The 24,284-nt window shown below is 44.8% G+C and overlaps 2 protein-coding genes across 4 annotated transcripts in view; one reads left to right on the top strand and one right to left on the bottom strand.

The window, feature by feature from the left end:
• DNM1L (dynamin 1 like) overlaps nucleotides 1-15,852 on the top strand; it is a 40,895-nt gene extending 25,043 nt beyond the window's left edge. For 2 of the 3 annotated variants that reach the window (XM_075210326.1, XM_075210327.1), the window contains 14 exons: nucleotides 599-761; nucleotides 1,568-1,688; nucleotides 2,227-2,358; nucleotides 2,532-2,738; nucleotides 3,109-3,229; nucleotides 4,668-4,823; nucleotides 7,861-7,950; nucleotides 8,880-8,972; nucleotides 9,049-9,102; nucleotides 10,733-10,810; nucleotides 13,045-13,215; nucleotides 13,766-13,875; nucleotides 14,124-14,283; nucleotides 14,481-15,852. In XM_075210326.1, coding sequence (XP_075066427.1) covers nucleotides 599-761; nucleotides 1,568-1,688; nucleotides 2,227-2,358; nucleotides 2,532-2,738; nucleotides 3,109-3,229; nucleotides 4,668-4,823; nucleotides 7,861-7,950; nucleotides 8,880-8,972; nucleotides 9,049-9,102; nucleotides 10,733-10,810; nucleotides 13,045-13,215; nucleotides 13,766-13,875; nucleotides 14,124-14,283; nucleotides 14,481-14,537 — 1,713 coding nt within the window. In that variant the 3' untranslated portion in view covers nucleotides 14,538-15,852. The remainder of the gene's footprint in view (nucleotides 1-598; nucleotides 762-1,567; nucleotides 1,689-2,226; nucleotides 2,359-2,531; nucleotides 2,739-3,108; nucleotides 3,230-4,667; nucleotides 4,824-7,860; nucleotides 7,951-8,879; nucleotides 8,973-9,048; nucleotides 9,103-10,732; nucleotides 10,811-13,044; nucleotides 13,216-13,765; nucleotides 13,876-14,123; nucleotides 14,284-14,480) is intronic. The other variant, XM_075210328.1, reaches the window with a different exon arrangement.
• A 1,491-nt stretch (nucleotides 15,853-17,343) lies between these two features.
• Nucleotides 17,344-23,664, bottom strand: YARS2 (tyrosyl-tRNA synthetase 2). Its single transcript, XM_075210331.1, has 5 exons — nucleotides 22,861-23,664; nucleotides 20,343-20,510; nucleotides 18,430-18,585; nucleotides 17,987-18,157; nucleotides 17,344-17,618 (listed from the first exon to the last, which is right to left on the bottom strand). The coding sequence occupies exons 1-5, from the start codon at nucleotides 23,586-23,588 to the stop codon at nucleotides 17,459-17,461; spliced, it is 1,383 nt and encodes a 460-aa protein (XP_075066432.1). The 5' UTR covers nucleotides 23,589-23,664; the 3' UTR covers nucleotides 17,344-17,458.
• Between the last annotated feature and the right edge of the window lie 620 nt (nucleotides 23,665-24,284).

The following is a 24,284-nucleotide window of genomic DNA, read 5'->3' on the forward strand; positions in this document are numbered from 1 at the left end:
GCTCTAGTACAAATAATAGAGTAACTTGGGTGGTTTAGGATGTTTTGCTTTCCCAGCCATAGATGTAGGAGGAGCTTGAAAGTGATTCATCAGGAAGACACCGGAATCTTGTGTTCTCCGCTGTAAATCTTTCCCCATCACTGCTGTCTGTCACTGCAAGAGCTTTATACAGCTGTTCTGGCTGGAAAAGTGCAGCGTTCTAAATCAACTCCATGAGGCTGTCCTAAATGTCATTTATAACGGTGGGTTACTGAGTAAAATGTGGTTAGTTGTATGCAAGTATCCTACCATAATTTGGTCATTGGGGGGCACTATTTTATAGGAGTCTAGGGGGTAAATTTACCAAGCTGTGTGTTTGAAAAAGTGGAGATGTTGCCTATAGCAACCAGTCAGAATCTAGCTGTCATTTTGTAGAATGGACTAAATAAATAACTAGAATCTGATTGGTTGCTATAGGCAACATTTCCACTTTTTCAAACCCACAGCTTGGTAAATTTACCCCTAGGGCTTTTACTTAATGTTATTTCGACCATGCAATCAATTTGGCTGTTCTATATTAATAAACATTAATAATAAAATCTTCATTTTCGTCCATCAGGTACCTGTGGGGGACCAGCCTAAAGACATTGAACTACAGATCAGGGAGCTTATATTTCGGTATATCAGTAATCCTAATTCTATCATCCTGGCTGTCACCGCCGCCAACACCGATATGGCCACGTCGGAAGCACTGAAGATCGCCCGGGAGTGCGATCCGGATGGTGAGTGTCTACTGGACATTGATTGATTGATCTCTATATCAAAGCAACCTCTCGTGTTTAAGATATTCTATATTTACATCTAGCAGTCTAATGGATGGATCAATACACACAATACACACAAATGCCACTTGTTAATGAAGCCAATTGGTGTATTTTATTTACCGGACAAATGAAGGAGATATTATTTCGCCTATTTACATTTCATTAACCTGGGCGTTTTATGTGTTGTTGTTTTTTTTCTTTAACTGGAATGAGAGCTCATAACAAATAAACAAGGCTGCAAAACCAATAGCAACCAATCATAAACTTGCTTTCATTGTCTGACGTGCTCTAAACAGATTAAAGCGAATTGCTGATTGGTTGCTTTGGTTCAGTTCAAATTTTGCACCTGAGTACTGTATTAGTAAATGTGCCCTAGCTGCTAGTTTATATGTGGAGGTGGGATTTATAACATGTAGTAAAGGATATAAGTAAGGGACTCCAGCTTTGGGCAAGAACATCAGGGAAATGCCATTTGCATGGTGGCTATTACCGTTGTGCCAACTTGGCTTTCAGATCCTGACACCGATCAGGATCCCACCTACAGAGAGACTGTTTCCCATTTGTTAGAGCTCATTAGTATAGGATAGGGGTTTCTTCACAGCATGTGAAAGTACTATAGAGGAAGTCTCACTAATGGAAAAAAGTTTTAACAACCTTTAGAGACAAATATGTAAATAAGCTGCGTGATATCTGGCACCCAGAATCCAGTGCACCAGTAAGAGGAGCCCATTAACATATACCTCCTAATACCTCCTCTCACGCAGGTCGGCGGACGCTCGCTGTTATCACCAAGCTGGACCTCATGGACGCCGGCACGGACGCCATGGATGTTCTTCTGGGAAGGGTCATACCTGTCAAACTGGGCATCATTGGAGTGGTCAACAGGTAGGACCTGCCTGTAAAGCTTTTATAGATGTATGTATTCTGTATAGAAAGGCCAAACAAATAGGCCATGGATCGCAATTACTATATTTTCATGGATATTAATGCTTTTTAGTTTTATTTTCATACTGTAAAATTAAATACTCTGCATTTGTTTTGGGGCCCCACTAACAAAGACTGACTGGAATTAATTTTATTCCAACTGGGGTAGAACCCTCAGTTGTGTACAATGGACGAGCTCTGTAGAATGTCAGGTGTATACATAGTGGAGCATTCAAACATTTATTAAAGGGCATCTTTAAAAGATAAACTCTAAAGTCTGTTTTCTATATGAAACTCAGGTGTAAGAGTGTAATGTTCAAGAAGACCTTGTGCTTCTGCGCGTTGCCTGTTACCTCCGTAGAGTCTGTTCAAACTAAACTCTTTGTACGTTCACTTATATTATTTAGCTCAGGTTACTCCAGGACTGGGGGTTACTTGGTAAAGGGTCATCCACTAAATTTCTCTGTTAAAGATGAATTTTGTGTGTTCTGATTTCTAGGAGTCAGCTGGATATTAATAACAAGAAGATTGTGGGAGACTCGATCCGAGACGAATACGCTTTTCTTCAAAAGAAATATCCATCTCTGGCCAACCGAAACGGAACCAAGTACTTGGCACGGACTCTGAACAGGTGAGTACCCTCTGTGGTGCAGTGGTCAACTACTAAAGTTATGTATGGAAGCAGCTATGGTTGAGCCGACATCTCTGCAGTGTGGAGGAAGGGCCTGTATGTCCAAGAGTATTAACGGGCTGACTTGGGCTCCCAAACTTGTGCTTAAACCCAAAGTTGTGTTTTGTCTATAGGCTCCTGATGCACCACATTAGGGATTGTTTGCCGGAGCTGAAGACCAGGATCAATGTCTTGGCGTCTCAGTACCAGACACTGCTGAATAGTTACGGTGAACCGGTGGAAGACCAGAGCGCCACACTGCTCCAACTCATTACTAAATTCGCCACAGAATACTGTAACACGATCGAAGGAACCGCAAAGTACATAGAAACGTCAGAGCTGTGAGTACCCGCACTCACACTGATAAGTAATTCTTCATGACATGTAGATTTAAGTTTAATTAAGAAAATGCTGTACACACGAACAGTCAGAGTGAGCGTTGGATGGACCATGGGGCAGGACCAGAGGACATTCTGCATCCCCATATTCATCCAGCGGTCGCTCTGAACACCGGTGCCTGCTCTCTGCCTGAATGTGCCACGGGTGCAGGAAAAGTGACTCATTCAGAGAGTGTCACTACAGTGAACAGCAAGAGAGGGAAGAAGAGGCACAATGAACAATGTTGTGGCCGTGTTTTAACCCCCACAGTAGCTGATGACAACAGCAGACAGTTGCGTATTCGACCATCCAGTAACTCTCTCTATTTTCCAGGTGCGGAGGAGCCAGAATCTGCTACATTTTCCATGAGACGTTCGGGAGGACGTTGGAGTCCGTAGACCCGCTGGGTGGTCTGACCACGATAGACATCCTGACGGCTATCAGGAATGCAACCGTGAGTCTTCTGTCATTTCTATGTCTCCATAACCTGACTGTAGTCTGTATATTGTCTGTATGTAATCCTGGGCTGGACAGAACCCATCACCTGGTCGGCACGGTGACGAGGAAATGTGTGTTCTGTCCGCCTTCCGGGTATTCTTCACCTCCACAGCTGAATGGTGCGGACAGGTATCATAGGGAACATCTGGTAGGGTCATTTGTGGGCACATGACTTGTGTATTGTGGGGGGGGGGCACATAGCTTGTGCATTGTGGGGGGGCACATGGCTTGTGTATTGTGGGGGGGGGGGGCACATGGCTTGTGTATTGTGGGGGGGGGGCACAGGACTTGTGTATTGTGGGGGGGGGGGGGCACATGACTTGTGTATTGTGGGGGGGGGGCACATGACTTGTGTATTGTGGGGGGGGGGCACATGGCTTGTGTATTGTGGGGGGGGGGGCACATGACTTGTGTATTGTGGGGGGGGGCACATGACTTGTGTATTGTGGGGGGGGGGCACATGACTTGTGTATTGTGGGGGGGGGGCACATGGCTTGTGTATTGTGGGGGGGGGGCACATGGCTTGTGTATTGTGGGGGGGGGGGCACATGGCTTGTGTATTGTGGGGGGGGGGCACAGGACTTGTGTATTGTGGGGGGGGGGGCACAGGACTTGTGTATTGTGGGGGGGGGGCACAGGACTTGTGTATTGTGGGGGGGGGGCACAGGACTTGTGTATTGTGGGGGGGGGGGGCACAGGACTTGTGTATTGTGGGGGGGGGGGGGCACAGGACTTGTGTATTGTGGGGGGGGGGGGGGGCACAGGACTTGTGTATTGTGGGGGGGGGGGGGGGGCACAGGACTTGTAGATTTATTTTTTTTATCATCAATCGTTTTTATTGAAAAAAAATTTAAGTAAATGGGGGGTACAGAAGAAAAAAAAAGGGGGGGGGGGGGAGTTCGAACACACCAATATAGCATTTGCAAGTTACAGACAGTATACAATTTATAGTATTCAGTTTACTGTGGAACTTTAAACTAACTCACCAGACCTGGCCTAGGTCTTGGAAAACCCGACATAAACACTCAATCAGGGCGCAACTATTGACAAAGAACCACCAATAGCAGGGGGAGAAGAAGAAGGATTATTTACTGGAGCCCCCCCCCCGTCCACTTGTAGATTTTTAATGTTTGTTTGTTTGGTTTTTTTTTGTTTTTTTGAAAAACTCCTTTTACTTTAACTTTCAAGCTCCTGATTTTTGAATAACTTTTCCAGACCTGATATAATCCATTTATTTACACAATTAAAACTTGTCAAGCAGATAGCAATTGATCACTTCTATGGGTTTCTGTAAAGATATAAAAGCACAATGTGTGTCCTAAGTAGCTTTTGTCATTTTTCCATTTCCTCTATATTGTGTTCCTGATTTGTCACTTTCTTCCCTCTGTGTCCAGGGGCCCCGACCGGCCCTGTTTGTCCCAGAGGTTTCCTTCGAGCTGCTGGTAAAGAGACAGGTGAAACGTCTGGAAGAGCCGAGTCTGCGCTGTGTGGAGCTCGTTCACGAGGAGATGCAGCGGATAATCCAGCACTGCAGTAATTATAGTACACAGGTAATAATACTACACAGGATTATCCAGCGCTGCAGTAATTATAGTACGCAGGTAATAATACTACACAGGATTATCCAGCACTGTAGTAATTATAGTACGCAGGTAATAATACTACACGGGATTATCCAGCACTGTAGTAATTATAGCACGCAGGTAATAATACTACACGGGGTTATCCAGCACTGTAGTAATTATAGTACACAGGTAATAATACTACACGGGATTATCCAGCACTGCAGTAATTATAGCACGCAGGTAATAATACTACACGGGGTTATCCAGCACTGCAGTAATTATAGTACGCAGGTAATAATACTACACAGGATTATCCAGCACTGCAGTAATTATAGCACGCTGGTAATACTACTACACGGGATTAGCACGCAGGTAATAATACTACACAGGATAATCCAGCACTGCAGTAATTATAGTACGCAGGTAATAATACTACACAGGATTATCCAGCGCTGCAGTAATAATAGTACGCAGGTAATAATACTACACAGGATAATCCACCACTGCAGTAATTATAGTACGCAGGTAATAATACTACACAGGATTATCCAGCACTGCAGTAATTATAGTACACAGGTAATAATACTACACGGGATTATCCAGCACTGTAGTAATTATAGTACACAGGTAATAATACTACATAGGATTATCCAGCACTGCAGTAATTATAGTACACAGGTAATAATACTACATAGGATTACCCAACACTGTAGTAATTATAGTACGCAGGTAATAATACTACACAGGATTATCCAGCGCTGCAGTAATTATAGTATGCAGGTAATAATACTACACAGGATTATCCAGCACTGTAGTAATTATAGTACGCAGGTAATAATACTACACGGGATTATCCAGCACTGTAGTAATTATAGCACGCAGGTAATAATACTACACAGGATTATCCAGCACTGCAGTAATTATAGTACACAGGTAATAATACTACACGGGGTTATCCAGCACTGTAGTAATTATAGTACACAGGTAATAATACTACACGGGATTATCCAGCACTGCAGTAATTATAGCACGCAGGTAATAATACTACACGGGGTTATCCAGCACTGCAGTAATTATAGTACGGAGGTAATAATACTACACAGGATTATCCAGCACTGCAGTAATTATAGCACGCTGGTAATACTACTACACGGGATTAGCACGCAGGTAATAATACTACACGGGGTTATCCAGCACTGTAGTAATTATAGTACACAGGTAATAATACTACACGGGGTTATCCAGCACTGCAGTAATTATAGTACGCAGGTAATAATACTACACAGGATTATCCAGCGCTGCAGTAATAATAGTACGCAGGTAATAATACTACATAGGATTATCCAGCACTGCAGTAATTATAGTACGTAGGTAATAATACTACATAGGATTATTCAGTGCTGCAGTAATTATAGCACGCTGGTAATAATACTACACAGGATTATCCAGCGCTGCAGTAATAATAGTACGCAGGTAATAATACTACACAGGATTATCCAGCACTGTAGTAATTATAGCACGCAGGTAATAATACTACACAGGATTATCCAGCACTGCAGTAATTATAGTACACAGGTAATAATACTACACGGGGTTATCCAGCACTGTAGTAATTATAGTACACAGGTAATAATACTACACATGATAATCCAGCACTGCAGTAATTATAGCACACAGGTAATAATACTACACAGGATTATCCAGCGCTGCAGTAATTATAGTACGCAGGTAATAATACTACATAGGATTATCCAGCACTTCAGTAATTATAGTACGCAGGTAATAATACTACATAGTATAATCCAGCACTGCAGTAATGATAGCACGCTGGTAATAATACTACACAGGATTAGCACGCAGGTAATAATACTACACAGGATTATCCAGCACTGCAGTAATTATAGCACGCTGGTAATAATACTACGCAGGATTAGCACGCAGGTAATAATACTACACAGGATTAGCACGCAGGTAATAATACTACACAGGATAATCCAGCACTGCAGTAATGATAGCACGCTGGTAATACTACACAGGATTAGCACACAGGTAATAATACTACACAGGATTATCCAGCGCTGCAGTAATTATAGTGCACAGGTAATACTACACAGGATTAGCACACAGGTAATAATACTACATAGGATAATCCAGCACTGCAGTAATGATAGCACGCTGGTAATAATACTACACAGGATTAGCACACAGGTAATAATACTACACAGGATTATCCAGCACTGCAGTAATTATAGCACACAGGTAATACTACACAGGATTAGCACGCAGGTAATAATACTACACAGGATTAGCACACAGGTAATAATACTACACAGGATAATCCAGTACTGCAGTAATTATAGCACGCTGGTAATAATACTACACAGGATTAGCACACAGGTAATAATACTACATAGGATAATCCAGCACTGCAGTAATTATAGTACGCAGGTAATAATACTACACAGGATTATCCAGCACTGCAGTAATTATAGTACACAGGTGATAATACTACATAGGATTATTCAGTGCTGCAGTAATTATAGTACGCAGGTAATAATACTACACAGGATTAGCACACGGGTAATAATACTACACAGGATAATCCAGCACTGCAGTAATTATAGTACACAGGTGATAATACTACACAGGATAATCCAGCACTGCAGTAATTATAGTACGCAGGTAATAATACTACACAGGATTAGCACGCAGGTAATAATACTACACAGGATTAGCACGCAGGTAATAATACTACACGGGATTATCCAACACTGTAGTAATTATAGCACGCAGGTAATAATACAGTTTCGTCCCTGGTAGATGTTCTGGTATCTTTGTTGGTAACTGTGACTGATCGCAACAATTTTTGCTTGAGAAATACAACTTTTTGGGTGATTTAAAACGGTTTGGTTCAGATTGTGCGGACAAATAATTTACACCGATAATGTTGGTCTCTGATTGTTTGCTGTCTGCTGTTTCTGTAATATATGCACTAACTGACCTCCCATCCCCTCTCCTGCAGGAGCTCCTGAGGTTTCCGAAGCTCCACGATGCCATTGTTGAGGTGGTCACATGTCTACTCCGTAAGCGCCTGCCGGTGACTAACGAGATGGTAGGGGGCTTTCATCCAAATAAACATTACAAATGTTTAAAGAAAGTATTTTTATGCAGAAAAAAAAAAAGTACCTGACATCTATATTCCATGTCTCCTCCTGCAGCTGGGGGGGTGTACGGGTGGGGGAGGATAATATTCACATAACTGCCCTTAGTGCCTACATAAGATGTGAGCACAGGAACTGGTCACTTCAGCTGCCCCCTGTCATGTTTGTTTTATTTGCTTTTAATAAAACAACCTTGGAGGGATGGGCTCCTATTGCCTTATTGGCACCATTCTTCCTGTCCCCAGGAGCGAGGCGAAGCCCCAATCCCAATGTCTAGGGGTGGAATATAATCCACTGTAAGTGCCAAATATCACCTCTTCTGGAGTAGTAAAACTAAGTCCTATTTACCATTATTATCATACACCATTACAGGCCTCATCTCCTTGTGAAGGACGTGACTTGTCAAATTACTGGACTGACCACAGTGAATTGGGGGGATCGGGGTGTGGACTGGACAGTTTTTGGGGGTTTGTTTTGTTTGATTTCTTGAAGGAATCATGTGAGTAATGATTTATCTCACGTTATATTACTCTAGAGCCACTTCCTCTGTTCTCCAACATAGTGGAGAGTTCACCTGTAATAACTACATTAGATATCGGAGCTCTGTCTGTGGGGACACAGTGCATTGAGGGACTGGTAAATGTAATGTGAGGGTTGGTGTTGGCAAAAATCTAAAAAATAGAGAGATGGTTAAAGTAGGGAGTGTTTTGTGATGTGGAATTGCTGACCATGTGCGATCGGTCACGTACCAGCTGTGCATGGCATAAATATAAATCGTGTATCGATTGTCTATAGAAAACTCTACATGATTCTTCTGTCACTATTGGATCTGTGCTATGACTCTATCACCCCATGTGTAAGTCTGTGGATTATTGTGCAGGTACACAATTTGGTGGCCATCGAACTGGCGTATATCAACACCAAGCACCCGGACTTTGCCGACGCCTGCGGAGTAATGAACAACAACATAGAGGTAAGATACACTCCTGCCTGTCCCTCACAGTGACAGCGATATAGAAGACTATAATAATGTGTATTTATATATACAGGAACATAGGCGGAATAGAATAGCCAGAGATTTGCCCGCAGCGCCTAGAGATAAGGTGAGTGTACAACTGCGCTGCAAACGCACCTTCTACAGTGAAACACTTTGCCAACATAGTCTGCTTATAATATTCCTATATATGAAGACTGATGTAACCTACATACAATACATTGTTGGTATCTGGGCTGTTATCGATTGGAAGTGGCGGGTTGCTGAACTTTCAGTATGGCAGCAGTCCGTGAGCAACCTTTTGAATGTTTTTTTGAGTGAAGAGCTGATCAGACATTTAAGGAAAAACCAAAAAGTGTCTTTGCCCTTCCTCTACAACATATCAAAATATTTTTAGTTACACTGTTACCAATTTAGCGCTTAGTAAAACATGTGGAATCCTGTGTCCCTGGCTCAGCTGAGGTTACAGAGTTTGTGATTTTGGGCGTAGACATACTGTAGGTTATTCGTAAATGCTTCAGTGCTTTATGTATTAACCTGTAATGCTGCTTTATATAACTGCTAAATCCCTTAGTCATAGATGATAGCAATAAAACGGTCTTATTGGGTTATTTGTTGAGTGACAACCGTCATGAACGGCAATTGTTTAATCATATATAAGCCACACGAAAGAAGCAAAACAAGAATTTTAAGCAAGCGGAGCTGCCATTGTGTAAGGTCTGGTTCACCGACCGATACAACTAGGTTGTGCTGTTTGACCTCTATGTCCTGCTGATTGTGTGACCATCCATAAGTCACCGCACCCCTGCATGTAGACTACAGGTGTCACTGAGGGGAGGACAGGGCAAGCTGTGGATTCATCCATCTATGAATTACCTCATCTCCATCCTATTGTGTACATGTCCCCCGCACGCAGTGGAGGCCGCCATATTGTGGTCTGAGCTGTTATTCTTGGCAATGCAGCCTATAATTTAGGCACTAGGTATGGGGTATATCCACCTATCCATTTACTAGGAGCCAGTGATCTCACTAAGGCAGTGGATCCCAAACTTTCAGTTCAAGGCACCCTTAGGGTTTCCATCATTTTTTTTTTTTCTTGCTTACCACTGGCCCTGGCCGAGGCACCCCTGTGAGATCGCCTAGGCACACAGTTTGGGAACCACTGCACTGAGGCATGAGGCATTTTAGTCTATCCGTTTTCTCAGAACTAGTGCTGAAATTGAGGCACGAGGCACTGCACGCCTCAGTGATGCTGCTTTTTCCTAGTTCATTCATTACCTGCATTTCTCATGATTATGGGTTCAGGTCATAAAACGGCTGCCTCCACTGTGTGCAGGTGACGCGTCCACCGATGTACTATGTAGGAATGTAACATGTATGATATATATTCTGTCTGAGTGACAATCTATTACATGGAGCAGCGTGCATTGCAGTTGTGGGGCTGTGTGCTTGATTATATCAGAATGATGGGGGTCAGTAGGATACATGACTGTTTCTGCTGGTGCTCGGTCTTGCTGTGATTGTCCTGGATAGAACAGTGACTTGGCCCATCCTGTCATGTGACTCAGTGGTCATGTCATATGCTCCCCGCCCCTCTAACCATCCTCCTCTTAGTCAGAGTCAGGGATGACAGGAGTGTAATGGAGGCCTCTGAAGTGTTTGCTAAGCTGGACAGTCTCCTCCGGACTCTGTATTCTTAGTAAATTCTGCTTCTCTTCTGGTTCTTTTTCTTCCTTTAGTCCACTAAAGCTCCAGGGCCTCTGGTAGCTGACGCTCTGGAGCCTGCCCCTGCTTCTTCTGCTGAGACTGATGGCAAGGTCTGTGCCCGCTGCGACAGCAATGGCATGATACACTACATTAGCATGTTACTAGCAGCATGATGTCTGTGTCTGTGTTTGGTCTGTATGCTTCTCTCTGTGTCTCCTATTCTGTGCCGGCAGAGGTAAGGCTGTCTGACCCCTGACCTCTGCATAACTAACATAAACATGAGTGTTGTGTAATCCAGTAGTGCAGACTTCTGCAATATATTGAGATGTTTTAGGTTATTTTATGATAAAATATATTGTATAAAGTGTCTTATAGAGCATCTGTCCCTTGAGCTCACTGGAGGCCGCCATCTTGTGGACTGAGCCACTATTCAAAGCGGCCTATGAGTTCACTAGACATTACTAAGGCACACTGTGGAGGCAGCCTTTTTGTGGTTTAAACCAATATTCATATGTATCTTAGGTCATGTCATTAGTTCCTGTATAGGTGACCAGCTGAAGTACCCGGCACTGCCCGGGTTTAAATCTTCAAGTGATTAAGTTATCAGTGGGTTGGATGTAATTATCAACATTTTAAAAATAATTAGCAGCTTAGATGTCATCCAAATCCATCCAGCATATGGCCCAGAACAGGCTCCATGTGTCAGTTCTGTCCAGCGTACACCAATGGGAGGGGTCCGACTGGCACCCAAACCACTCCCATTAGGCATCCCAGACCAATTGCAACCCCTCTGAAGTTTTCATTCAAATCCATCCAGTGGAAGGCCCAGAACAGACTGCCCGGGTCACAGTTCTGCCCAACGTACAGCAACAGAGGTCCGTCCGGGACCCTAAACCCCCTGCCCCCCGCCCCCAAAAATAAGCCTGGCCAGGATCCAACTGGACCAACTCACGTTGATTGCATCCCAAATGGTGCAGGAATGTCCGAATACATAACCGGACAGACAAACGGGCCAATCATTTTATATATAAGATTAATGGTTCATCACACACAATGGCTGCCTCCACTGTTTGTAGGGGATGGGTCAACTTTAATTATGTTTCTAGTAATAGTAATTTGATGTTAATGTAAAAATGCACTTTTGAAAAGTGTTTCTCTAATAATCTGTAGCTCTTTGACAACCCAGATGTGATCCTAAACCCGGGCTGGTGTTTCGCACTCGTGTCGCTGTTAATGTGCTTCGCATGCATGTGCCACCTAAACCACAAATAGAACGTGGATTAGCCACAAGATTAATTTTCTTTTCCTGTGTTGCTTGTGAGCTGGATCCCAGGGGTGGCCGGGTGGCAGCAGTAGCCCTGTGTGATGCTTCATCTTATTAGATAAGACTAGGAGCTCCGCGGTAGTGTATGGGAGTAACGGTTGGCCAGCAAATCAGTGTGGCTGATTCATTCTGATTCGCTGACACTGTTCCGCCAGTGACTCCTCCCTCAAAGTGACAGACGCGAGCATGCAATGACTGGGACAGGAGAGATACTGGGGGATCCGGGCTGGACATGGTGCCCTGTTAAAGTGTATCTCACAAATAGAAGCAATTAAGCCATGCAGTTATTCCTCTAAACCTCCGTCCACTTTAGACAGGCCAGAAAAGTTTCGGCCACCGAAAATCGGGACTGTTAGCAAAAACTTCCACACTCCCATCTTTATCCTACCGCACAGTAATGAGCCCCTAGAGTTTCATTAAAGTCTTGTTCCCCTTCTTAGTCTATTTGTAAGATTCCACAACGGGTCCCATTATTGACAAGGTGCAGAAACCAACGGCACAGTACCACTTCTCTTCTGTATGCAATTCTCAGTCTGTTTCTACTCAGTACCACTTCTCTTGTTCTGTGTGCAATTCTCAGTGTACCTTCTCATTCTGCATGTATGGAAAGCTGCTCAGTACCTGGCTGATTATTGCGGCCTAGATTTAATTCTCGGTGTCTGATTAGAGATTTAGTACACGGTATAACCCAGTTCAGCGGGTCGGTGATGGTGAGGGATGTAGCAGCATATTATACTACTTTCCGGCAGAAACCAGCCAGATACTTACTCTGTATTGGGCAGATAAACGCTGGTTGGCCTAAGAATAGTTGGAAGCCTTTTGGAAGACTGATCTACAGTGGTTGTTGTGATTATTGTTCATTGTTTTTGTAGTTTGTTTTTTCCCATTTATATTACATTCTACTGCAAGGGAACCGCACCATCAGACGTGTTTATCTTCTATAAAGCGCTCATCCATAACTAATGTACCACTCTATATTACCATTCTTCTGTCTCCTCTCACACGTTCTCCTGTTTACAGTCGTCACAGGCGGCCGCTGGAGACAACGTCCCGGATGCTGGAACTGGGAACTGGAGGGGGATGTTGAAAGCCTCCAAAGGAGATGACCCGTTATCAGAAGAGAAGTACAGACCAGCACCCCCTGCCCTGTCCAGCCCACAGAGGGGTCACGCTGTAAATCTGCTGGATGTGGTGAGTCTCCAAGGACCCAACACACTAGGCCCCAATGTCACGTGTGTGAGATGAATGTATCATAATGATAATGTTGCAGAGATTTTCTTAGGTTCTATAAAGGTGTTACTAAGTCTGTTTGCACAATGTATCTTTCCTACAAAGTCATGTTGTTAATCTTTGCCCCTTAGCTCCTCCCATAGCCCTCCTGACTGTCCTGTGCATGTTTTGTTACTGTCCCACAATAAAGCGTAATGCTGCGGGATCGTCCTGGGGAGTGATGTGATATTGTCATGTTTTCAGATCTTCATTCATGACCAACAGCAGGAACAGGGTGATGGATGAAGACCCCTAAGTTTGGTTATAGCCTTTGTAGAGAGATGACAAATAATCTGCCTGCACTATCCCTGTACTCAGCACAAACAGCAAAACAATAATTTTAGGTTAATTTGCCTTTTCTAATAACCTACAAACTGGCAGCGGCAGCCTAAGCCCTACATTCATCTCCGTTGTAGTCCGACACTTTCACCAAGCATTTTCCAGATCATGATTTTATTCTCTCTCCCTCCAGCCTGTGCCCGTTGCCAGAAAACTTTCCGCTCGTGAGCAGAGAGACTGCGAAGTGATCGAGCGCTTGATCAAATCGTACTTCCTAATCGTGAGGAAGAACATTCAGGACAGGTGAGATGAAGCTGCCGGGCAGGGTCTGTACACCTCTGGGGATTAATGAAAGCATTGTGCACCTCTGGTATACCTCTGGGGATTAATGAAGGCACTGTGTACCTCTGGGGATTAATGAAAGCATTGTGCACCTCTGGTATACCTCTGGGGATTAATGAAGGCACTGTGTACCTCTGGGGATTAATGACGGCACTGTGTACCTCTGGCATACCTTCGGGGATTAATGAACGCATGTTGTCTCCTCACAGTGTGCCAAAGGCCGTCATGCATTTCCTAGTGAACCACGTGAAGGACACGTTACAGAGTGAGCTTGTGGGTCAGTTGTATAAATCCATGCTGCTGGAAGACCTCCTCACAGAGTCCGAGGACATGGCCCAGCGCAGGAAGGAGGCCGCAGATATGTTGAAGGTATACTAGTACCAGACTACCCTAAAATAACATGTTACTAGCTACACACCAGCCTGCCTGGTCTCTGCTTACTGGCCCTATGTCTCGGGAGTACCTCTAATTAACGTAATACATGTTTGTGAAGGTTAGAAATTGTTTCTAAAAAAAAATATATATATATTCTTTCACGTACAAATAACGTCCGTCTTGTCCTCCAGGCATTACAGAGAGCGAGTCAGATCCTCGCTGAAATCCGGGAGACGCATCTGTGGTGACCGGGGGATCCACAGACAACCTAAGAGCTTGAGGAAAAGTCACAACTTGAAACTGATAGAGGAGATTGCCAGGCAGCGTATATTTAGCAGAATTATATTTATAAAAAATACAACCTCTACCCGTATATTATACGTACGGGAAGAACAGATGTCCCGGAGGGAAACTGCTGTATTTAGCGAGGAATCGTTATACAATCTACACAATAAATATTACGTCCAACTATTTCCCCATCCCGATTTCCTGTTGTGATTCAAGCTGACCCACTGTTGTGACCATGGAACAAAGCATGCTGGGAAATCCCTAGTCGCTCACCTGACTGGCTGTATATAGGTGATGTAGGTTTATGCAGCTACCTGGAGTTTCATGTTATCGCACTGAAATATTTACACTGACCTTCATGTAGTAATATTTGAAACATCCCCTCCACCCCTCCCATTAAATACCTGGATAGGGTGAAAGTCAGTCGAATAACATCCACTTCCTAGGTCAGTTAGTAATGAGCTGTGATCTCACACAGCAATAAGCCAGTGATGTCATAGTCTGTCAATGTACTATGACATCACTGAGCTACTTCATACCTCAATGCGCCGCAGTGATGTGAATTGAGGTTACATTCCCATATTTGCCCCTTTAGCCCATAACATGGCTGCCCCCAGTGTATGTGCTCATTATATTGTCAAGAGGACTCAGCTTTACACAATTATATAGAGACCATAAAAAAAAAAAATTCTGGCTTTATGCAATATGTCACATTTTGTGCTTTCAGTGTCTACCACATTTTTTGTTTTGAATATGGAATTGGCACATATTTCTGTCAGAATTGTAACGTTAACCCCAATGCTAGTGTCAAAAACTTTCAGTCAGGCAAATTATCTCCAAGATGGAAGTTGCCTCCTGTCAGGTGTCGGCCATCTTGTTTTTTCTGCACATGCATTTGTAAAAGTTAGAGAGGGCACCTACAGTTTCTTTTTCGTGTCTTGGGTAAAGAATTTAAACACGTCACTTGTAATGAAACTTTCACCTCACACAAGAAAGCTTTATCGCCGAGCAAGTTCTGTGTGTTGTACATGTCTATTATTTTTTTTACCTCCAGCGGTGTTGACAGTTGTGTAATACAATAAAGGGACCTGCACCAGATCAGGAGTTCACTCAATGTTTTGTGATATGTCTGCTTCTGCACCAAGTGTGCGTGCTGGAGGGGAGCCACCGCCTGCAGCCAGGTCCAGCGCGCTCCGCTCGTCCTCCGTACCGAGACATAATGTATGTTCTGAGATGTCTGTGTTTATCATTGTAAATAAATTGGTGCTGCAGAAATCTGTCTCTCTGACTTGCTCACCGGACCTGGGCAGCAGTTTGTGTCTAGTTGGGGGGGGGGGAGGAGAAACGACTTCATTTATTTTCAGTCACCATTTGGCTTTCCAGCTGTTGTGGAACTAGAAGTCACAGAATGCTCTATCAGCAACAGCTACAGAACCAATATGCCTAAGCCTACACTATCTCATATTATATATGGGGAATTCAAGTGTGTGTGCTCCTACGTACACTTCTGGTTATTACAATAGAGGAATCTCAATTTTTTTTTGCAAAAAATGAGCAAAGTGTATATTTTCAGGGCAGACATCACACCCAGGTGCTGATAGTGCTTTGCATTGATCTACCCTTGTATGTCAAGTTTACATCATCATCATCATCATTTATATAGCGCCACTAATTCCGCAGTGCTGTACAGAGAACTCATTCACATCAGTCCCTGCCCTATTGGAGCTTACAGTCTAAATTCCCTTATATAGACACACATACATACATACATACATACATACATACAGGGAGAGACTAGGGTCAATTTTGATAGCAGCCAATTAACCTACCAGTATGTTTTTGGAGTGTGGGAGGAAACCCACGCAAACACGGGGAGAACATACAAACTCCACACAGATAAGGCCATGGTCGGGAATCAAACTCATGGCCCCAGTGCTGTGAGGCAGATGTGCTAACCACTAAGCCACTGTGGTTATTAAATAATTGTTAGATCATAAAAGTATTTACACAATACAAAATGACCCAAATGTAACTGCTTGCTGCGAGCAGCAATGTGTACATTATATTCTCCCAACTTAGTATACCATGCTCACTCCATGTGTCTGAATATTCAGCTATTGACTCTGGAACAGTGCCCCCTAGAGTCCATCCTATGTATAGATTATCTTCCTTACACAAATCAGGTGGTGATGATAATCCACAGACTATTTATATAGCGCCACAAAATTTGCAGCGCTGTACAGAGAACGCATTCACATCAGTCCCTGCCACATTGTGTGTATGTATGTGTGCAGCCCATTCACCTACCAGTATGTTTTGGGAAGAAACTGGAGCACGTGGAGAACATACAAACGCCACACAGATAAGGCCATGGTTAGGAATTGAACTCCTCTCTCACAGTACTGGGGTCAAAGTGCTAACCACTGAGCTGCCCAAGTTAATGCTATCATCACCTAGCTGTAACGAAGGGGGATGCAAGGAATGAAGTGACAGTCTCTCTGGCATGTTGGTGCTGAATTAGCCATTGGAACATTGGGTGGGATTCTTATCCCAACACAGTACCCTCTCCTCTCGATGAGGGGGCGGGATATCCCCACTGATACCTGCAGCATCTCCGTGCAGGAGGGCTCAGTAGATCTAGTTTAATAAAGCAGAATGTAAGTGAGCTGCAGCCACTTACGCTATATTGAGGGGTGTCCATGAGCCCATACATGTCATTTTGTCTCTGTGTCTTACTAAGCAATCCTTAGAACTCGGACACCAATATCTAACTGATCCAGTTATTTATTAGAAAGTTTTCATTGATTCATTTATTTACAACGCAACGTCTCACGTAGTGAGAATAAAGAACGATATCTGTCCAGGGCAGAACGCCAGCTGGTTACAGGTGCAGCCACTTCACAACGTAGAAGTTTTTCTTCCCGACCTTGATGAGGGACAGTCCGTTGCGGAGGATGTGCTGCCCGACTACGAGGACTTCATCAGGGTTGGTGACCTTAGTGTGATTAAAGCTTACGCCTCCCGTGCTGATGACTTCATAGCTGAAACAGGAGTTAGAGTCGATTAAGAATTAAAATGAAGAGTCAGTCAGTGTATACAGAGGGCTTGGTCAGACTAATCAGTGGTGGTTCATAGCAGAAGGGAACTTTGCAGTGGAAGGAATATAGTATTGGATTGGTTGGTAAGGTGCAAAGGGAACTCCTGTCCCATCAGCCAACCTCTAGTACTTGTTTTGTCCACTAGCATAGACAGCTCCGTGTGCGTTTTGTAAAACACTGCAGCGTGGGGGATTGTGTCCTTAGTGTATTAATTGGCCATCAGTCCAACAACAGGAGTCCCCCTTCATTGCAATGACTTGAGGGTTAGCATATAGAATTGCTCTTTATGATATACATTATAAACTACATACCCACGGGCACCGTCTGGAATGGCAGATACTTTTAAGCAAGCGTCCAGTACCCTGGTGCCAGGTTCAAGCATCAGTTCGGCAAACGGAGCTCCTTGGAAGAGTTCCTGCAGCTCCTGGTCAGACATCGCTTCTAGGGCATCAATGCTGTTATGATACAGAGCCTGGGTGCATCTACGCGGAGAGGGAGAGAGCACTGGTCACGTAATAATGGCAGAGCTCCTGATATTATCCGTGGAATGATAAAACGGCACATAGAGAATAGACACCAGTATATTAGGACTAGTTGGGTCTCGTGTACATTGGTGCTTTACTAGATCACTGCAGGCTCCTCTACATGTTTACAGCCCTGGTACCCGTGTGCGCGTCATGTGAACACGCTCTGGCTATGGGTGAACACTTGGACCGGGTTAGACTAGATGGCACAGATCTGACGCCGCTCTCACCTCTTGGCGGACTCCAGCCCTTCTTTACCATGAACCAGTTTGGTGACCTCTGCCGCCAGTCTCTTCTGCGGTAGCCTCTTCTCCGGCTCCTTGGCGTGTTGCTGCATGATGTGCTCAATCTCAGGGAGCGGGAGGAATGTGAAGAGTTTTAGAAACCTAGAAAAAAATCACATAAGCAAAGACGGTAATATGGTCAAGAGATCGGACTGTTACTGATCTGGTGAACATTCGTGTTTGATCAGGTTTAAGTTTCACATTGTACCACTTTTCTATGTGATTTTCCCACTCCATGAAAAGCAGTTTTGTTTCTTTTGATATTCATCCAATACAGCTACAGAGGATGGAAGATTCATATCAAGCTACAGGAAATGGCAAAATGCTCTCTCACCTCACTCTGCTACTATGGGGGGAATTCAATCAGAAATGCTGAGCCGTGGAACGAACTGTGACGGCTCTCCGCGGCTATGTATCGACGCTCATAGATGTGAGCAGGATAGTGAGATTCCTTACCGTAATAGGAGGTAATGTGTGTCGGCACATCACTTCCGACTGAATTCCCCCCTATATGTACATGATACATTTAGAAGATTCAGATTAACCGAATCCTCCAAATAACACAAATACAGAAGAAAGTAATAAGAAACAAGATACTGTACATCACCACTGCCCCCAACAGAGCAGAAAGACCTGGGAGTTCTAGTGTCAGATGATATGCGGCTACATAGACTAAAGGCCAATAGAATACGACCCCTCCTCCATTTAAAGATGTTTAGCCTAATTGATATGCATTACAGAACGGGCAGAGCACCAAGGACTAGGGCGAGCGGAGGGGGCACTTTAATGGAGGGGGGCGCGCAGAGTTTTCTGCTGATCCTGCCTTTTTCCAAGTGCCTGAAGCTCACAATAGCATCAATTATAGTGGTAAGGTTTCAATATTGAACATAATTCAAGGTGGTCACCAATGAATCAAACATTCAATCAAATAATTCTGAATCTCTTAGGTTGGGGACCTGGAAACAGACACACATTAAATGTAATACATTGGACACCTCCATAATGATGTCCAAATGTCAGTGTCCCTTAACGAGCTTGTTAAGGAATGGAAAAAACTCCATAGATTAAACGTTTCCTATTGATGCAAAGAGAGAGTTCAGCTCAATAGCTGGAAGCAAAGGAGATATTATTCCTTGCAGCAATTAATCCAAAGAACCAAGTTTATAACAGGTTTATATGCATGACACAGTCATGTTGTAAAGTTGAGAAGAATTTAAAGAATGTTTTACTTTCTCTTTCAACCATGAGCACAATTCCTCTAGTCATTGTTATTTAGGACTTTTGTGTCTAAATAACAATGACATAATAATTAAAGCCAGTATTTTTAAATACAGGTTCCAGAATCTCAAAATAAAAGCAAATTAGGAGACAAAGATAAATTGCAATAACTGTCAGGTCGAAAGTATGACTCGATTGAAATAAGTTTTGTTGCTCAAGGCAAATTATTATATAACAATTATTGTATTGTGACAGTGTTCAGATTAGTTTATGTAAACAGTGGCTCTCAAACAGTGAAATAATTGCAAGTCCCAGGGAGCCTCTCACTGGCAGAACTACCTGGGACTTATAGCTCTACAAGCGGAGAAGTAACAATTTCTCCACCTCTGGTTAATCATTCTGTAACCCCACAGTGCTGCTAAAAAATAATAATATTATTAAGATATTTTCTCACTAGCAGAATTCTGGATACAGCAAAGCACATGACACCACCTACAGGCAGTTAGAAGGTACTGCATCAAAACATATTTTATCATTTCAAAGTTAACTCTGCCAGCACCTGAAGATTTTTAGTCGTCAGACATCACCATACAACACGGAATGACATATAGTTAAAGACAACCGGTAAACACCAGACTCACCTCTCTACACAGCTGTCCTGCTGCCGGAGAAAGAACTGGTAAAAGTCAAACAAGGGCGTTCGATCTCTGCTCAGCCACACTGCGTTCCCAGCGGATTTCCCCAGCTTATCCCCAGAGGTGTTCGTTATAAGCGGCAGCATGATCCCAAATACATCTTCCCCCGTTGTCCTGTGCAGGAAATATAATCAGACAATGAATAAACTGAATGCAAATCACCAGAACACATCTCTTCAGTTACTTGTGTAAGTAATTTATTTACTAAGTGGCTCAGAGGGATAGTCATCATCATCATCTATTTATTTATATAGCGCCATTAATTTTGCAGCCCTGAACTCACTCACATCAGTCCCTGCCCCATTGGAGCTTACAATCTAAATCCCCTAACATACACACACACAGACCATAGAGAGACTAAGGGCAATGTAATAGCAACCAATCAACCCACCAGTATGTTTTTGGAGTGTGGGAGGAAACCCACACAACAGGGGGAGAACATACAAACTCCACACAGATAAGGCCATGGTCGGGAATCGAACTCATGACCCCAGTGCTGTGAGGCAGAAGTGCTAACCACTGAGCCACCGTGTTGCACATCACCACTAAGGTGCAAATACTTAAAACAGCACCTGGATTACCAGATGGTACATTACATAGATACCTAATTCTGTGACATCAATAACTATAAATAAGTCTGATGATTGGGGTGACCAGCACCTCAATAAATGATCCACAAAATCACATGTCTGATTCCCAGCATCTCTGACCCCTATAGAAGGATCCTTACTATTACATACAGGACTTCTCAGCACTTCTGACCTCTGTGAAGGGAAAACAATTATCTCATACACGACCTGGGTGAACTATCCCCATGATGACATATACACAACATGGGTGGACTATCCCCATGATGATACACACGAACTCCGTGGACTATCCCCATGATGACACACATGACCTCCGTGGACTATCCCCATGATGACACACATGACCTCCGTGGTTTATCCCCATGATGACACACATGACCTCCACGGACTATCCCCATGATGACACACACGACCTCCACACACTATCCCCATGATGACACACACGACCCCCGTGGACTATGCCCATGATGACACACATGACCCCCATAGACTATGCCCATGATCCCCATGGACTATGCCCATGATGACACACATGACCTCCATGGACTATCCCCATGATGACACACATGACCTGAGGACTATGCCCATGATGACACACACATGACCTGAGGACTATGCCCATGATGACACACACATGACCCCCATGGACTATGCCCATAATGACACACACATGACCCCCATGGACTATGCCCATAATGACACACACATGACCCCCATGGACTATGCCCATGATGACACACACATGACCCCCATGGACTATGCCCATGATGACACACACATGACCCCCATGGACTATGCCCATGATCCCCATGGACTATGCCCATGATGACACACATGACCTCCATGGACTATCCCCATGATGACACACATGACCTGAGGACTATGCCCATGATGACACACACATGACCTGAGGACTATGCCCATGATGACACACACATGACCCCCATGGACTATGCCCATAATGACACACACATGACCCCCATGGACTATGCCCATGATGACACACACATGACCCCCATGGACTATGCCCATGATGACACACACATGACCCCCATGGACTATGCCCATGATGACACACACATGACCCCCATGGACTATGCCCATAATGACACACACATGACCCCCATGGACTATGCCCATAATGACACACACATGACCCCCATGTACTATGCCCATGATGACACACACATGACCCCCATGGACTATGCCCATGATGACACACACATGACCCCCATGGACTATGCCCATGATGACACACACATGACCCCCATGGACTATGCCCATGATGACACACACATGACCCCCATGGACTATGCCCATGATGACACACACATGACCCCCATGGACTATGCCCATGATGACACACACATGACCCCCATGGACTATGCCCATAATGACACACACATGACCCCCATGGACTATGCCCATAATGACACACACATGACCCCCATGGACTATGCCCATAATGACACACACATGACCCCCATGGACTATGCCCATGATGACACACACATGACCCCCATGGACTATGCCCATGATGACACACACATGACCCCCATGGACTATGCCCATGATGACACACACATGACCCCCATGGACTATGCCCATGATGACACACACATGACCCCCATGGACTATGCCCATGATGACACACACATGACCCCCATGGACTATGCCCATGATGACACACACATGACCCCCATGGACTATGCCCATGATGACACACACATGACCCCCATGGACTATGCCCATGATGACACACACATGACCCCCATGGACTATGCCCATGATGACACACACATGACCCCCATGGACTATGCCCATGATGACACACACATGACCCCCATGGACTATCTCCCATGCTCCCCTCTCACCTCTGGATGAGCTCATGCCCGGACATGAGGTTGCCCAGCTGGTCGCTGCCCCCCAGCTGGATCCGGCAGCCATACTCCTGGTGCAGGTAGTAGAAGTCATAGGCCTGGAAGACCTGGTAGGTGAACTCGGTCAAGCTCATGCCCTCCGGGGAGCGGAGCCGGCTCTGCACGCTGTGTCTGCCCAGCATGGTGCCCATACGGAAGTGTCTTCCCACCGAGCCCAGGAACTCCACGGCCGAGCGCTGCCGGTACCAGGCGCTGTTATCCAGCACCGTGATCCGGGCCCCGGGCCGAGCCGGGCTGTGGTGACCGAATAGCCGGTGCAGGGTGTCCCGGATCCCCAGCACGTTCCCCTCCAACTGCCCCGGGCTCAGGGGCTCCCTCTCCCGGCTGCGGCCGCTGGGGTCCCCGATCTGGGCCGTGGCCCCTCCGATGACGGCGATGACGTGGTGCCCGGCCCGGTGGAAGTGCAGCAGCCCCAGCACGGCCAGCAGGTTCCCCACGTGCAGGGATGCGGCCGTGGGGTCGAAGCCGCAGTAGACGGTCTGGGGGCCGGAGCCCAGGAGCTCGGGCAGCCGGAGCCCGGCGGTCTCTGCCGGGAACACGTCCTTGAAGAGCCCCCGCCGGGCCCCGGACACCAGCGGCTCGGAGGAGCCGGACAGGCGGCGGCTGTGGGGCCGGCAGAGCCGGGAGATGGGCCGGAGAACGTGCAGCATGGGCGCCGCCATCTTGGGTGAGAGCGGGGGCTGCTGGGAGACTGGTGGGGACTACAAGTCCAAGCGTGCCCTGGGCTCCCACACTGCACCAGGCGTCAGTGGGATGTGTTCCTATATCTGATATATATATATATATATATATATATATATATATATATATATATATATATATATATATAACTATCACTATCACTATCACTGATGTCTGTGTGGAATTGGAGACATTACTGTTAATGAGACCATTCAGGTTATTGCTTCTGCTAAACATCAAAATGACTATTCATAAGCAGACATCAAGTTAGTATTTAAAACGATAGATAAATATATAGATTAAATTAAAACTACTCACAATATGGGGTTATTTGTAAAATAAACGTGACTTGTATCACTTCATGAGACACCAGGAAATTATATCTGCTTATAACATGTACACATGGCATCTGTGCTCTGCTCCAGCTGTGGCTGGGAAATACACATTAATAATGCAGAAACCATACAAGGAATGTAGAAAGTATCATACAGAGATGCAACTGACACAACTGTTATCAGTTTAACATCAGTATGTGCTGCTGGGGGACCTGCTACTTCAACTATACAACTCTCAGTCTGTGGCTTCCTGTTGCCTCCATTCCCCTCCTCACATCATGTCACTGCCCCTGTCACATGCAGCCCTGTCCTCACTAACACATCACTCATCTCCTGATATAC

The sequence above is a fragment of the Mixophyes fleayi genome, chromosome 4, assembly GCF_038048845.1.
Source record: "Mixophyes fleayi isolate aMixFle1 chromosome 4, aMixFle1.hap1, whole genome shotgun sequence".
NCBI lineage: Eukaryota > Metazoa > Chordata > Amphibia > Anura > Limnodynastidae > Mixophyes > Mixophyes fleayi.